This window comes from Symphalangus syndactylus, chromosome 11, assembly GCF_028878055.3.
Source record: "Symphalangus syndactylus isolate Jambi chromosome 11, NHGRI_mSymSyn1-v2.1_pri, whole genome shotgun sequence".
Classification (NCBI taxonomy): domain Eukaryota; kingdom Metazoa; phylum Chordata; class Mammalia; order Primates; family Hylobatidae; genus Symphalangus; species Symphalangus syndactylus.
In genome coordinates, this window is record NC_072433.2 from 128,254,645 (window position 1) to 128,270,838 (window position 16,194).

Below are 16,194 nucleotides of genomic sequence, written 5' to 3' on the forward strand. Positions count from 1 at the left end.
ATCTTTGTAGCAGGCTGATGGTAAATTTTAGATAATAGAAATCTTTTGTTAATCATAGAATTTGATTATTGCTATGCTTTCAAAGGTGTCTTGCTTACCTGTCATTTATTAGGTACTCACTGATGCATAAATGGACAAACATGTCATAGAGGAAGACTATGATTGCCATGGCATTAAAGATAAATTTGGAATGATGCTCAGAGCATATATTCTAGAAAACTTACAGAGGATTTGGGGAAAACTATGTCCAGGTGGTATCTTTACACATGTGACATCTCATAATATTGGAGAAAGGGCTTGCCTGGTTTTGGAGTAATGTGCAAGTTCTAATTCTCACAGCAATGAGGGGTGCTGCTTTACTGCTTTCCATCCCCTCACCAAACTTACTGTGAATGAAATTGAAGAGTGGATATCAGTGACAAGTTCAAGGATAGATAGTGTTTTGAATTCTCTTAAGAAATCAAAGGGCAAGGCTGGGCGTGATGGCTTACGCCTGTAATCCCAGAATTTTGGGAGGCTGTGGCAGGCGGATCACGAGGTCAGGATATCAAGACCATCCTGGCCAACATGGTGAAACCCTGTCTCTACTAACAAAAATCCAGAAAATTAGCTGGGTGTGGTGGCAGGAGCCTGTAGTGGCAGCTACTTGGGAGGCTGAGGCAGGAGAATGGTGTGAACCCAGGAGGCAGAGCTTGCAGTGAGCCGAGTTCACGCTGCGGCACTCCAGCCTGGGTGACAGAGCGAGACTCTGTCTCAAAAAAAAAAAAAAAAAAAAGTAAAAAGAAATCAGAAGACAATAGCAGAACATTCTACCATTATTGACTAGTAAGATATTTAGCTTTGGGGGAAGTCCTAAGTTAGCCTGGAATCATTTTTAAATGCAGTTTTGTAATTTCAGTGACGTGTTATATGAAACTCAAAGAGCCGCAAAATAATTCATGTGTAAGCGAAGAATGTGTTGGTTTAAAAGATAAGTCTGCATTCTTCTCCCTTTACCCAGATAATTCTTAATCATCTTTGAGATCCCAGCAGAAACGTCTCTTTTGCAGTTATGCTTTCCTTAATGCTCTGGATGAAGTTAGACTTCCTTATACCCGAACTTTTACGTGTTTCCAGAGAGATCTATATTTTCCTTTCAAGTTAAATTTTAATCTTGGTGAATCACTTAAATTATGATTTGTTAATGCCTCTTTTCTGAGACCATAATTGTATTTAACAGTTATTGACTCCGTATCCTGTGTGGCACTTTTCTCATTGCTTTGGACAATGTGTAGCAAAGTCTTCACTGAATCCCAGGAGTCTAATAGGTATTTGTGAATGAGGAGTGAGTAAATGAATGAATGATTTGACTAATTCTTACCTCACTAAGTCACCCCTGGCCCAGGAGGGTACTGTGTACCTTTATGTTACAAATCATTTAACTTTAATTTTGACTGGTAGGTGAAGTGTCCCAAGAATTTGTAAAGATAAAACTGTGCCTTTGGGGGTTCTCCTACTGCTCCCCTCTTCCCTAAGAGTCAGCAGCTGGAAAAGGTTTTTTTTTTTAATTTTGTAACTTTAGAGGAATCCTGAATGGGCCCTGCCAAGTAATCTCAGAGATTGAGCCACAGATAGACAAAGATGGAGAACACACCTCACATACAGAGTGCTGTTTCTCATCACTAACTGTGCTGTCTCTCGGTCCTGACTTTTTATGCTGAGGATTCTGGGAGAAATTTCACCTTCCTTACTTCCGACGGGATATCCAGTTTCCTGGTCTGGGAGCTGAGAGCAGAATTAGCCAATTAGAAGGTTAACGCATAATTGTAGGCACTGGGTGTTTGGAGGAGACCCTTGACAATTTGCTATTTAACGGAATTAATGTTGGCCAGTTATAGATTTTCTGTTTGTAAAATTGCCACCAGATTTTTCTGACTCCTGGATCTGCATCCTGTGTATCTGCCATTTGGGATGCCAGCATTATGATTGCTTCCAGAGCGATCTAACCAGAGCCTGTTCTAAAGACAAGGGAATCCATGATTCACAAGCGGAACCGTACAGATGCCAGACCACAGCATTCTTTTCCCTTTGATTTGAGGGAGACGATGTTGGTCAGGGTGATGACTCCCCCATTTCAATTTCTCTGATGTTGTTCAGGCCAGCCACATGGTGAACCTCCTGAGATTGATTCTTGCTCCCTTCTTTGGGGTTCAGTGCATTTCAGAGGGCTGGTATTTAGAGAGAAGCCGTGGTTCCACAGCTTCCAACCTTTTGACACTACTTTGAGTTCTCTGGTGGGGATGAGAATCAATTTTCTTCAACTGTGTGTGTGCAGTGGTTAGGATTTTGAGGTCTGATATTGAAGTTTTGTTTTCTAAGAAACACACAGAGTCGAGGATTTGAGTGCAAGTAATTTGAGTGATGGTAGAAATTGGTTTAAGAAAAATACTAGCTGGGGCTGGGCGCGGTGGCTCACGTCTGTAATCCCAGCACTTTGGGAGGCTGAGGCGGGTGGATCACGATGTCAGCAGATCGAGACCATCCTGGCTAACACGGTGAAACCCCGTCTCTACTAAAAATACAAAAAATTAGCTGGATGTGGTGGTGGGCGCCTGTAGTCCCAGCTACTCGGGAGGCTGAGGCAGGAGAATGGTGTGAACCTCGGGGCGGAGCTTGCAGTGAGCGGAGATCATGCCACTGCACTCCAACCTGGGTGACAGAGCGAGACTCCATCTCAAAAAAAAAAAAAAAAAAGAAAAATACTAGCTGGGTGCAGTGGCTCACGCCTGTAATCTTGGCACTTTGGGAGGTCGAGGTGGGTGGATCATTTGAGCTCAGGAGTTCGAGAGCAGCCCCAGCAACACAGTGAAACCACCTCAGTACAAAAAATAGAAAAATTAGCTGGGCATAGTGACGAGTGCCTGTAGTCTCAGCTACTTGGGAGGCTGAGGTGTGAGGATCGCCTGAGCCCAGGAGGTTGAGGCTGCAGTGAGCCACAATTGCACTGCAGCCTGGGCAACATGGCAAGACTTGGTCTCAAAAAAAAAAAAAAAGAAATTTTAAAAGTTAAAAAAATAGAAAAAATACCAACAGAGAATGAGGAAATAAATCAGGGAAGAGAAGGCAGGTAATGAATGTGAGTTATCAAGCCAGATTCTCTGGTGGACATTGGCACTCAATCCCAGGTGGAAACTGGGAGACAAAATGCGTATCTCCAAGTGATCTCACCAGAGGGGTGATGGAATTGGGATATTTACATACCATTCCTCATCAGTTACTGGTTCAGGGCCACTCCCAGCATGTTAATTTCCAGACGCTCTCTTCTGGCACTATGCTCAGATAAAATACCCTTCCACAAGTTTTAGAGACATATCTCAGATGAAGAACAAAAAAATGAAAAGTCCTGCACATTGACACAGAAGGTCTGAGGGGAATGGGTAGGGCTCTGACAGAGTTCCTTTCAGGACACTTGAACCTAGATTCAGATGCTGGCTGCACCCATTCTAACTGTATGATCTTGGGCAAGCTTGTTAACCTTTCTAGAATTTCGGGTTCGTCTTCTATAAAATATACCTTATAGCAATATACATTTCATAGTCCTACTGTGGAGATTATGCATATGGTGAGTTTAGCACAGTAATGGCCAAATAATAAGGGCTCAAAAATGGTAGCTTTCATTTGTTAAGTGTTATGGAGCCTCTTCTCTGTCCCAGTATGTGTGGTAGGTGCTCAGTAGAACTGGTGGTTGGTTGTTGGGGAGAGGTAATCCCTGTTTTTATGGGCTTATAGCCTTTGCGTACTAAAGCTTAAGACCATTTCTTATTTCACTAAGTTACATCTTGCCCAGGAGAGAATCACGTATATCCCATACATTATGTTCCAAATCATGTAACCTAATTTTTTGACCATTGGATGAAGTGTCTTAAGCATCTGCAAAGACAAAACTGTGCCTTTGAAAGCAATTGTAAATTTTAAGTTTTATAGTAGCCAAGTTTACAAAAGGAATAAGAAACTGGTGAAATTAATTTTAATAACATATGTTTAACTTCATATGTAAAATATTGTCATTTCAACATGTAATTAATATAAAATTTTTAACGATTTTACATTATTTTCCTTATTTAGACATTGAAATCCAATGTGTATTTTATACTTACAACATGTCAATTTCAGACCTATGACCTTTAAAGTACTCAGTAGCCACTGGTGGCTCATGGTCACCATGTTGGGCCACAGTGAAGGCTTAACAGGCCCTGGATTCCTTTTAGAAGTAAATTCCAACAGAATAGTTCCATGTTCTCTTTCCTCCGCTTCATAGATGACAATGCTTCTTTGCTTGTATAAAAATGAAGTTGGTTTTAGCTTAGGCATCATGGAAAATTGACAGTTTCTGTAATAAAATTTCACACATGGAAACAATGGTGAGAATCTTAGCAGGTTTAAAAATCTGACGAAGTTATTTCTTTAACTGCAACTTAATGGAAACTGCAGCAGCTGTTCCATTTGCGTATTCTCCACATCTCAGTGCCGAAAAGAATTGTTGGCAGCCGCTGGAGAAGTATCAACTTACCTCTTCATTTGGGAAATGAAATCAAAACCTCAGCTTATTTCTAAAAGTTGCAGATTTGGTGAAAGTTAGCAGGGCAAACACATAAGCCGCTATTAAAATATTGATGGCTTTGGTTTTCTCAGGTGCTGCTGCTAACATCTGCAGAAGATTTGGACTGCACTCCTGGATTTCAGCAGAAAGTGTTCCATATCAATCAGCCAGCTGAATTCATTGAGGACCAGTCAATTCTAAACTGTAAGCAGTGTCACTCAAAGATGCTTTTAGACTCTTCTCATATTTGAATTTACTAATGTTTATGACTGTGTCTCAGGATGTGGTGTTTCCTAAACTAAGTGTTTTCTGATTATTTTTCTTATGTCACTGCTTGACCCAAAGTGGAAATTCTTGAATTAGGGCCTGGCCAACTTAGAGGTTAATAGAGTGATATGCATCTCTTTTTAGTATTTTATCATCAGTGCGTATTTCCAGACTGCTCTCAGAAAAGGGGGCTGTCAGCCTCCAATGAGAGTTCTACACTGTGCAAAGGAAATGAAATTCGTTTCCCCTGGGCAGACCCCCAAGAGCAAAACCGTTGCCTTCTCGCAGATTGCTGTTCTACCTGTAGTTTCTCATACATAATATTAGATCAAAATAATGGTGAGAGTATGACATTGGCTTCTGGGAATTTTTAGACATAGAAATCAAAAACTCTTATTCTTAAGGCTAATAAGTTGGTCTTTAGAAAGATTCAAAACCTCTACTGATTATTCTATGTATTAAACTCAAATCCTCCCTAATTCCAATTGATTTATTTAAAATATGCATCCTTCATATCTGCAGTTGTGATCTCTTTCTGTTTTTAATGTCAATATTATATTGTTTTACCTTTAAGAAGTGTTAGGGTGCATTGCTAAATGCATAATAAGTACAGTTTTAGTACAATAGAATTTAAAATTGATGGTAGACAAATAGCCATTTAATTGTAGGCTCTTGAGTACCTTGCTTAACAATTGGAAATGAAGAATATGGAAACAATTGATCTAAACTGATGAGATGCAGCCGGGCATGATGGCTCACGCCTGTAATCTCACCACTCTGGGAGGCCGAGGAGGCTGGATGGCTTGAGGCCAGGAGTTCAAGACCAGTCTGGGCAACGTGGTGAAACCCTATCTCTGCTAAAAATACAAAACTTAGCTGGGCATGGTGGCACATGCCTATAGTCACAGCTACTCGGGAGGCTGAGGCAGGAGAATCGCTTGAACCCAGGAGGTGGAGGCTGCAAGGACCTGAGATTGCATCGTTGCACTCCAACCTGGATGACAGAGCGAGACTGTGTCTCAAAAAAAAAAAAAAAAGAATAAAATAAAAAGCTGGTCAGATGCTCCAAGGTCTTTTCAAGGAAGGTGATTCCACATTGGCTCTTATTGTCTCAGGTTTGCCTTCCACACTAGCTAAGTTCCTTCAGTCCTATGCTATGTGGCTGATAAGTTTAAAGGAAAGATAAGATAAAAAAAAAAAAAAGCACACTTGACTGGATTATTCTTTGAGGCTGGGACATACTCTAAGAGTCGAAAGGAACGCAATAATGAAGATGCACTGTTCAGCATCAAGGGAGCTGTCCAAGGTGAAGCCTGTGCACCTCCTGATGAAATGACGCCAATGAAATCATTTCAATAATTAGTCTGTAATGACAAGGTGCAGGGCTGGCACAATAAGTGAATTCCAATATGTGATTTCCTGCTAATTTGATCTCTGAGTGTGACTCCTGGGTCAGGCCATCAGGAACCCTCATTTGTCTTTTCATTTTTGTATTTATCAGAATCAATATATTTCAAACAGAACTTGATTTGTGAGAACCATTTTGCTGGCTCTCCTCTCCTCTCTTCCTCTATCTTCCTTTCAGTTTTTTTTCCAAGTGATTATCCCAAATGGCATCTATGTTAACATGCTTGGAAATGCGAAGCCACCTTGAGTATGGAAATTAATAGAGTTGGTATGCAAAGTAGACCTATAAATGTGATTGCTTCTGTAATCTTCACGATACCAAACAGCTTTTAATTCGCTGCTGAGAAGATGGAAACAATCATACTTTGGGGGATCTTTTTAATTTAAAGTAGGCCATACTGTACATTGCAGTATCACAGTTGTGTGTGTGTGTGTGTGTGTGTGTGTGTGCATGTGTGCTTTAATCCCGTAAGTAATTAAGTGGGTTATGGTTGTTGGTTCTGGGTAAGCTAGTAAATGCTAAATGGGACTAGGTTGGTTATCAATGATAACACATTCAGAAAAAGTCAGTGATATGAGCATTGAGGACACTTAAATTTTTATGCTTGTGTATGAGTTGTTGGGTCAGCAAAATTTGATTAGCCCCTCTTGGTGAAACCATATGTCCATGTATATTTCTAAGGTAAAAAAATTACAAAGCAGATCTGGTTAGGTACTTTCAAGTTCATCTCAAAGCAATGAACATATTATGAGTATAGAGCCTGCAGATAAGGTTAATTGTGCCTAAATGAGGAAGAAAATTATCATAGACTTGAGAATGCCTATTGAAAATAGTTCAGGAAACACTGGATTTCCACATGTAGCAGCAGCGCTTTGCTTTATTCCACTTGCAAGTAACGGTTCAATTGAATAAACTTTTATACCTAACCAACCAATATTTTAAGCCAGTCTCACTCTCCTCTCTCTCATTCTCAGTTTATTTTGCGTATTTCTTATAATGCAAAACAAAACCTTCTGTCTCTGAAAAATGTGATTAATCAAGAAACCAATGAGTGAAGTGTGCTGTCAAATTGAAGACTACTGGCACATGGCTAAATCTGAATGAAAAATGAAAAGAACCAAACAGAACCAGAAAATGTAAAATGCATAGATTCCATTTCCTGAATCATTGTATACCAAAGATCCAGGAAATGGTTAGGGATGTTTTAGTCTTATGTAAATATAGGTCAGTGTTGTACACAATAAGAAAACTAGATTAGTAGCATTATCTTGTGCCTTTCTCATGACATTTGCACTTTATATTTTTCCTTTATCTTTGCAATATTTAAGAGCTTTTGTTAGGAATCATTGTGAACTTTTGTGCTGCAGAGGGTATAAACACAGCATAATCAATCAATTGATGTCTACACTCTTCACTCTTCTTCGAAGTTGTCTGAAAGTGCTGTCTCTTTGCCTGACAGACATAGTATATCTACCCCTACCCTAGACTTGTATTCATCCAATTCTGTGTTCAGCTTTTAGCAGGTTATAGGGAATGTTTATTCTGTGGATGGCTTCCTGCTGTCTTTGTTCAGACAGTAATATTTCCTTTTATCCTTTTTCATCTTCCTCCTCAATTTTCAATGACTTATCTTTTCCTACTTTAACTGTTACTAATGGTCACCTCCACTCCATTTATTTCCCTAATATTTTATTCACTGTTATCTCTGATACATCTTTCTCTCAGTTGTTCTAAAGCCTTTTATTTCCTTCTCATCTGAATCATTCTTTATTCTACTCTCCTTTCCACTAACTAGACTTGCTTTCGTCTTAAAAAAACCATTTTTCAACAATCTGCTGGGATCAAAACATAGCATTCGGCTATTTCTTCTAACGTTGACCGGGGGGCTCTTCACTGCATCTTTCAGAGAATGATGCAAAGCTCTCAACTCAGGAAAACTTGGGTAAAACTTTCTTGGCTTCATTTCAGTCTTGAAAGTTTATCTGGGAAAACATGATTCTTCCCATTTTTCAATGAAAAATATAAGAAGAAAGGAGAAGTCAGCTTAGAATAAAATAACTCAGAAAGGAGGCATCCATTTAAGGTCTTTGAATTCATAAAGGAATCTGTAAAAAGTTTGTGGGAGGGGTTTTCTAGAGGCCTGGCACCGACACCTCCCTCAAATTGCCCATCATGGTAGCTCTTGCTTTTCCCCAAACACTACAATTGTGTGATCTGGGAGCTGACATCTTAGTACCACCAGAATTGGACAGCAACCCTGGTTACATCGTGACACCTAGAACAGAAGATCCCAGTCTTAGAAGAATAGCTGACTTGGGCAACTGACCAGCCACCCAGCTGGGATGGGAAGATCCCAAGTGATAAAATCTGACTATCCTATGTTCTGCAAAATTATAAAACAGAATAGTCTGCTTTGCTACCATCAGCTCAGACAGATTTTTTCCAGCAAATGGAAAAATACGTGGTCATTGAGCTCATTAGGAGAAACCATACCCTTGACCTGCAGCCTCTATTAGTAGGGGATGAGTCCAGTCTTTGGTGTCCAGAAAGGAGACCCTCATTGGCCACATAGCCACCATTAGAACTGTACTTTTTTTTTCTTACCCTTGTTCATTCTTTATGGGTCACTCTTCTTAGGCCACCTACCTGCAAACATAGAGATATAGATACAGACAGAAATCGCAGCATCAAATTTACCTACAATACAGCTTGTATCACATGTTTAGTAAAGAACCCACGTTAACCAGAGTAGGCTAGGCTAGGCCATGGTGTCAAACAACCCCAGTGACTTAACACAATGAAAGTTTATTTCTCACTCAGATCATGCAGATGCAGTCGGGCTGCTCTCCTGGATAACTCTCTTCCCACTAGTTGCCCTCCGTGCAAGAACCTGATGGCTGAGGCTACTTCCAACTTGGTCCTGCCATCTTGTAACTTCCAGCTTTTGTCACTGAGCTGGCAGACAGGGGAATAAGAAAGACTATGAGGAGGTCACTGCAGGTGCTTAACTACCTCAGCCCCAAAGTGGCATGTATCATTTCTGCTCATATTCTAAGATCTAATCATGTCACCAACCTAACTGCAAAGGAGTCTGGCAAACACAGAAGAACACATAGGTATTGATGCAGCATCACAGTCTCTACAAAGATCCTAACAAAATGATGTTGCCTATATCAGAAAGAGACATAAATAGTGACAGAAATGGACCACAAAGGAGCCAAAGGCCTACATGGGATGAAGTTAGTCAGTTTAAGCAGGAGATCAAGGTCGTGCACCTGCGACTATGTCCTGCTTTCCTTAGTGGAGAAATATTCCCACTGAACAGAATTAGCTTCTTAGAAACACTATAAGCTCCTCTCCCTGTGTCATCTTAGAAACGTTGGAGGCGGGGTCCGCACCTACTCATGGTTCTAGTAAAGATGGACTCCAGTTGCTTCCTCCAAATGATTACAATACTGTGGTTAAGAACACACAGTTTTAAACTCATATTGACTAGAATTCAAATGTGCACACAGTCATCTATTAGCTCTGTGGCCATGAGTGACTTATTCATATCCTCTAAGTTTGAATTATCTCATCTCTGAAAGAAGATTAATGGCAGTCCCTCCTTCTAGAGCTAATGCATCAACTGATGGAAAACATGGTTAGAACATAGTCACAAATAAATGGAAGCTGCTATTATTATTATTATTGTCATTATTATTTTTGCTGTTACTATTATTGTTATCATTACTTTCATTCATAGACCTCAGCTAGATCCGCTTTTATAATGGCTATCTGAAATTTGCTTTAAGAAGAAAAATCATGTTGGCCATTAAAAATACAAACAGATGAAGAAGCGACTAAAGCAGTGGTTCTATGGCATTTGAACTTCATGGACCAGTAATTTTTTTTTTAAATCCTAGATTGATGAGAGTTTATTTAAAAAAATTTTCTAAGATTTGGTATGAATTTTTTAAAAGTAAGTAAATTAAGGGAGGGAAAAATACTGCCGCCATTTACTTTTGCCAGGCTTTTCTTTTAAAAGGTCACTTGGCATCAAAAATAAACATGAAGTAAGGACTAGTTACAGAAGAAAAGTCAGTTCTTTGGGTAAATTTTGCTTGGTGAAAAATGCACCAAATATTCTTATTTACTTCACTTTTGTGGAAACCATTGATCTAAGGGATTAGGTTGATGTTACCCTTTTTGCTCTTGACTTTTCTGATACTTTTCTGAAGTTTTACTATGTTAATGTTTCTGAAGAGGCAGAGGTAGTTCTTAGGAGACATTTTCATGAAGGGACTCCTGTCCATGTTGACAAAAGAGAGTGAGTGTTGCTAGATAATGTGACAATCATCTGCATGTTAGATGTATTAGCCTGTTTTCATACTTCTATAAGGAACTACCTGAGACAGGGTAATTTATAAAGAAAAGAGTTTTAATTGACTGACAATTCAGCATGGCTGAGGGAAGGCCTCAGGAAACTTACAGTCATGGCAAAAGGTGAAGAGGAAGCAAGGCACCTTCTTCACAAGGTGGCAGGAGGGAGAAGTGCTGAGATAAGGGGAAGAGCCCCTTATAAAACCATCAGTTCTCATGAGAACTCACGATAATGAGAACAGCATAGAGAAAACTGCCCCCATAGTTCAGTTGCCTCCAGCTGGTGTCTCCTTTGAAACGTGAGGATTATGGGAATCACGGGTTTACAATTCAAGGTGAGATTTGGGTTGTAACACAGAGCCAGACCATGTTATTCCACCCTTGGTTCCTCCCAAATCTCATGTCCCTTTCACATTTCAAAACTAATCACACATTATCAACAGTTCCCCAAAGTCTTAATTCATTCTGGCATTAACCCAAATGTCCAAGTCCAAAGTCTCAACTGAGACAAGGCAAGTCCCTTCCACCTAGAAGCCTGTAAAATCAAGTTAGCTGCTTCCTGGATACAATGGAGGTGCAGGCATTGGGTAAATACACTCACTCCAAATGGGAAAAATTGGCCAAAACGAAGAGTCTACAGGCCCCATGCAAGTCCAAAATGCAGCAGGGCAGACAAATCTTAAAGCTCTGAAATGATCTTCTTTGACTCCATGTCTCACATCCAGGTCACCCTGATGCAAGAGGTGGGTTCCCATAGTCTTGGGAAGCTCCACCCCCATGGCTTTGTGGGTTACAGCCCCACTCCCAGCTGCTTTCACAGGCTAGCGTTGAGTGTCTGTAGCTTTTCCAGGAGAACAGTGCAAGCTGTCAGTGGATCTACCATTCTGGGGTCTGGAGGATGGTAGCTGTCTCTCACAGCTCCACTAGGCTGTGCCTCAGTGGGGACTCTGTGTGGGGGTTTCAACCCCACATTTCCCTTCTGCACTGCCTTAGCAGACATTCTCCATGAGGGCTCTGCCTCTGCAACAAATTTCCGCCTGGACATCCAGGTGTTTCCATACAGCGTCTGAAATCTAGACAGAAGTTCCCACTCCTCAATTCTTGACTTCTATGCACCTGCAGGCACAACACCACGTGTAATATGCCAAGGCTTGGGTCTTGCACCCTGTGAAGCAATAGCCTGAACTGTATTTTGGCCCCTTTTAGCCATTGCCGAAATGCAGGGCACCAAGTCCCGAGATGGCACAAAGAAGCAAGGCCCTGGGTCTGGCCCATGAGACCATTTTTTCCTCCTAGGCCTCAGGGCCTCTGATGGGAGGGGCTGCCTTGAAGACCTCTGACATGCTCTGGAGACATCTCCCTCTTACCCACCACCCCTGCTACACCATTGACTTGGTGATTAACATTTGGTTCCTTGTTATTTGTGCAAATTTCTGTAGTACTGGCTTGAATTTCTCTTGAGAAAATGTTTTTTTTCTTTTCTATTTCATCTTCAGGCTGTAAATTTTCCAAACTTTTATGCCGTGCTTCCTTTTTAAGCATAAGTTCCAATTTCACATCATCTCTTTGTGAATACATAAAGCTGAATGCTTTTAGGAGGACCCATGTCATGCTTGAATGCTTTGCTGCTTAGAAACTTCTTCTGCCAGATACCCTAAATCACCTCTGTCAAGTTCAAAATTCTGCAGATCACTAGGGCAGGGGCAAAATGCTGCCAGTCTCTTTGCTAAAGTACAGCAGGAATCACTTTTATTCCAGTTCCTAACAAGTTCCTCATCTCCATTTGAGACCACATCAGCCTGGACTTCATTATCCATATTACTATCAGCATTTTGGTCAAAGCCATTTTACAAGTCTCTGGTAAGTTCCAAACTTTCTCACATCTTCCTGTCTTCCTCTGAGCCCTCCAAACTGTTCCAGCCCCTGCCTGTTACCCAGTTCCAAAGTTGCTTCCTCATTTTTGGGTATCCTTATAGCAGCACCCCAGTCTACTGGTACCAATTTACTCTATTCGTCTGTTTTCTTTTCTTTAATTATTATTTTTTTTTTTTTGAGATGGAGTCTCACTTTGTTGCCCAGGCTGGAGTGCAGTGGCACGATCTCATCTCACTGCAACCTCCGCCTCCTGGGTTCAAGGGATTCTCCTGCCTCAGCTTCTTTAGTGGCTGGGACGGCAGGCATGTGCCACCATGCACGGCTAATTTTTTGTATTTTTAGTAGAAAGAGGGTTTAACCATGCTGGCCAGACTGGTCTCATATTAGTCTGTTTTCATACTGCTATAAAGAGCTGTCTGACACAGGGTAGTTTATAAAGATAAGAGGTTCAATTGACTCACAGTTCAGCATGCCTGGGGAGGCCTTAGAAAACTTACAATCGTGGTGGAAGGCAAAGAGAAAGCAAGGCACCTTCTTCACAAGGAGGCAGGAAGGAGAAGTGCCGAGATAATGGGGAAGAGCCCTTTATAAAACCATCAGTTCTCGTGAGAACTCAGTATGACGCGAGCAGCATGGAGGAAACCACCTCCATGATTCAGTGACCTCCCCCGATCTCTCCCTTGTCATGTGGGGATTATGGGTATGACAATTCAAGATGAGACTTGGGTGGGGCCACAAAGCCTAACCATATTAGGAACATACGTTGGCATGCAGGCTTCTGTGAGTGTGGACCGTATGGCCTCCCTGGCCTTGATAACTGACATTTACTGTGTGCTCCCTAGTGTGTTGAGGGCTACCTGGAACCTCACAACAGCTCTTAGGGGAAAGGTACTCTCATCTGCCCATTTTACAGGTAAGGACATTTAAGGCTGAGGTAGGTGAAACAATGAACCTGAGATCATACTGCTTATATTTGGTGGTGTCAAAATTTGAACCCAGGATTTTAGGGCCTTGGCTTTTATACAAAGCTCTCTGGCCTAGTGTCTCTTAGTTTTTTTTGATGTTGGTGGTGATACATCAAGGAAATTTGCCACTGTATTTTCCGATCACTTTTATCAACCTGGATGAGAGAGAGAGAACTGCTGCTGCTGCATGTTTGTTGCTTTTCATAGCCAAGCTCATCCTTTCTCTGTATTATAGAAGAATTAGCTTTTTCTATTTTGGAGGGACCCAGGGCCAGATTGTCCATGACCCTTCACTCCTAGCTTTCCACCCTCTCTGTGAGTTTCCTTCACCAAGACGTTGTTTGGTCATGCCACCATGACACTGACCTTGGTTAGAAGCCAGGTCCTCCATGGAGTGTGTGGAATCACATTAATCATATCTGTACTTAACACACATGAGTCATGGCTTTTGAGGGTGCTTTTAACTGACTATAAATCAAGCAAGGAACTTGAAAAATGAAGGCAATTAATGAAAAAGCATGTGAGAGGTGTGTTGAATCCTAAGGGAGGAAATACATCGTCAGTGAATTAAATGTCAAAACAAAGGCTCTTTTGACCCTGCTGAAAAGATTTCATTTGGATAGTAATAAATGGATGAACTTTCCACCCTCACAGATGGAGAAATGCCTGTTTCCTCAGTTCAAGCTGACTTAGGCTTTTATGTGTCTGCATTCTGTATCTTCAGAACTTCCTAGATTTTTTTACTTTTGCTTTCATTTTTTGTGATTTTTAAAAATAACAGTGATAATTCTCTTCCCATGTTCTGGTCATTCTTCACACATCCTTTACGTATTTTATACAAGCTTGTATTTACTTTCAGTGTGGGAGACTGATTAATTGATTAGTGAGGTTATATAACATCATCTGCAGTGCAGTCTGGACAGAGCTGGACAAGGTTGGGGTTTCAGGTAGTAGATTTGTTTTAATCTGTTGTGATGTGCCAAGGAAAATTATTCTAGTATTGCCTAATTCACTCTATCATTATGAAGATGACAGTACATTGGGTCAGAATGTGGACTCCTATTTACATTAATAAGAATTTTTCCTGTATTTAAACAGAGCTCAGTAGAAATGTAATGCTTTTACACGTTTTCTCTTCCCTCCCACCAATCTATTTGTAACAGTCCATTAATAAGTCAATGAATAATGATTAGGAAGCTCATAAATGCATTATCCTAACTGACAAATGTGAAATACTATAATAAAATGACATAGGATAAGAAATGAACATATGTACACATCGAAGACAGGTATAACAAAATGTTTAGAGATCCTTCCACTGGACTTGGGTCCTAACCTGTTCTTTAAAGAATGGGAAACACGAGAAGTAACAAAGTGAGAAGGCCTTCTCAGATGAGGAACATGAACACAGGTGTAGTTCTCTTGGCCTAAGGTTTCTTATCAGTGGAAAGGAAGAAATAAATAGACCATTGGTATCACACTGTCAGCCCTTGGGCTAAATTTGCCTCACAGATATGTCCTGTTTGGCTGCTTAGTGTGAGAATTTGAGGTGTTTGATAAAAGGAATTTGTCATTAACATTTAGAATTTCACCTTTAGAAATTCCCAATTTCTGGGCAGAGTTGCGTCTTCAGAGCATAGATCCCAGAAGTCGGCTGCCTGGGTTCAAATCTAAGACCAATCCTTTACCAACTAAGTAACTTTGTCAAGTTGGGAAAAACAAAACAAAAAAATTCACTGTGGTTTTATTTTCTCATCTGGAAAATTAATATTATAATGGCAGCAATCTCAACAGTTTGTTTTGAGGACTAAATATTAATCTATGTATGATAACTGGTACATTGTGTAATTATTATTATTATTATTTGAGGTGGAGTCTCTCCCTGTTACCCAGGATGGCATACAGTGGCACAATCTCAACTCACTGCAACCTCTGCCTCCTGGGTTCAAGCTATTCTCATGCCTCAGCCTTCCCAGTAGCTGGGACTACAGAAGTGCACCACCACGCCTGGCTAATTTTTGTAATTTTAATAGAGCAGAGTTTTGCCATGTTGGCCAGGCTGGTCTTGAATTCCTGGCCTCAAATGATCTTCCTGACTCGACCTCCCAAAGAACTGGGTTAGTCGTGAGCTGCTACGCTCAGCAGGAATTTTTTTTTTTTTCTTTTTAAACACAAGTCAAGTGTAGTAGTGAGAAGTGGGGAAGGAGTAGAACAAGGAGTTCGATCTGTAACTTTATCCTTATTAAAATACCAATGAAATTATTTACAGAAAAAGAAAAAAAATTCTAAAATTTATATAGAGCCCCAAAAGACCCAGAACAGCAGAAGCCATCTTGAGTAAAAAGAACAAAATTAGAGGTATCACGTTATCTGACTTCCAGTTATACTACAAAGCTATAGTAGCTAAAACAGTGTGATACTGGCATAAAAACAGACACATAGACCAACGGAACAGAATAGCAAACCCAGAAATCTATGCATTTACAGTGAACTCATTTTTGACAAAGGTGCCAAGAATATACCTTGGGGAAAGGACAGTCTTTTCAATAAATGCCGCTGGGAAAACTGGATATCCATATGCAGAAGAATGATAATAGAGCCCTATCTCTTGCCATATACAAAAAGCAAATCAAAATGAATTAAAGACTTAAATCTAAGAATTGAATCTCTGAAACGACTACAAGAAAACATGGGGGGAAATACTCTAGGACATTGGTCTTGGCAAAGATTTCTTAAGA

The 16,194-nt window shown here is 40.5% G+C and overlaps 1 protein-coding gene across 3 annotated transcripts in view; it reads left to right on the forward strand.

The window, feature by feature from the left end:
* CDH13 (cadherin 13) overlaps nucleotides 1-16,194 on the forward strand; it is a 1,187,225-nt gene that overhangs the window by 234,944 nt on the left and 936,087 nt on the right. For all 3 annotated transcript variants that reach the window (XM_055299713.2, XM_055299711.2, XM_055299712.2), the window contains one exon: nucleotides 4,672-4,783. In XM_055299713.2, coding sequence (XP_055155688.1) covers nucleotides 4,672-4,783 — 112 coding nt within the window. The remainder of the gene's footprint in view (nucleotides 1-4,671; nucleotides 4,784-16,194) is intronic.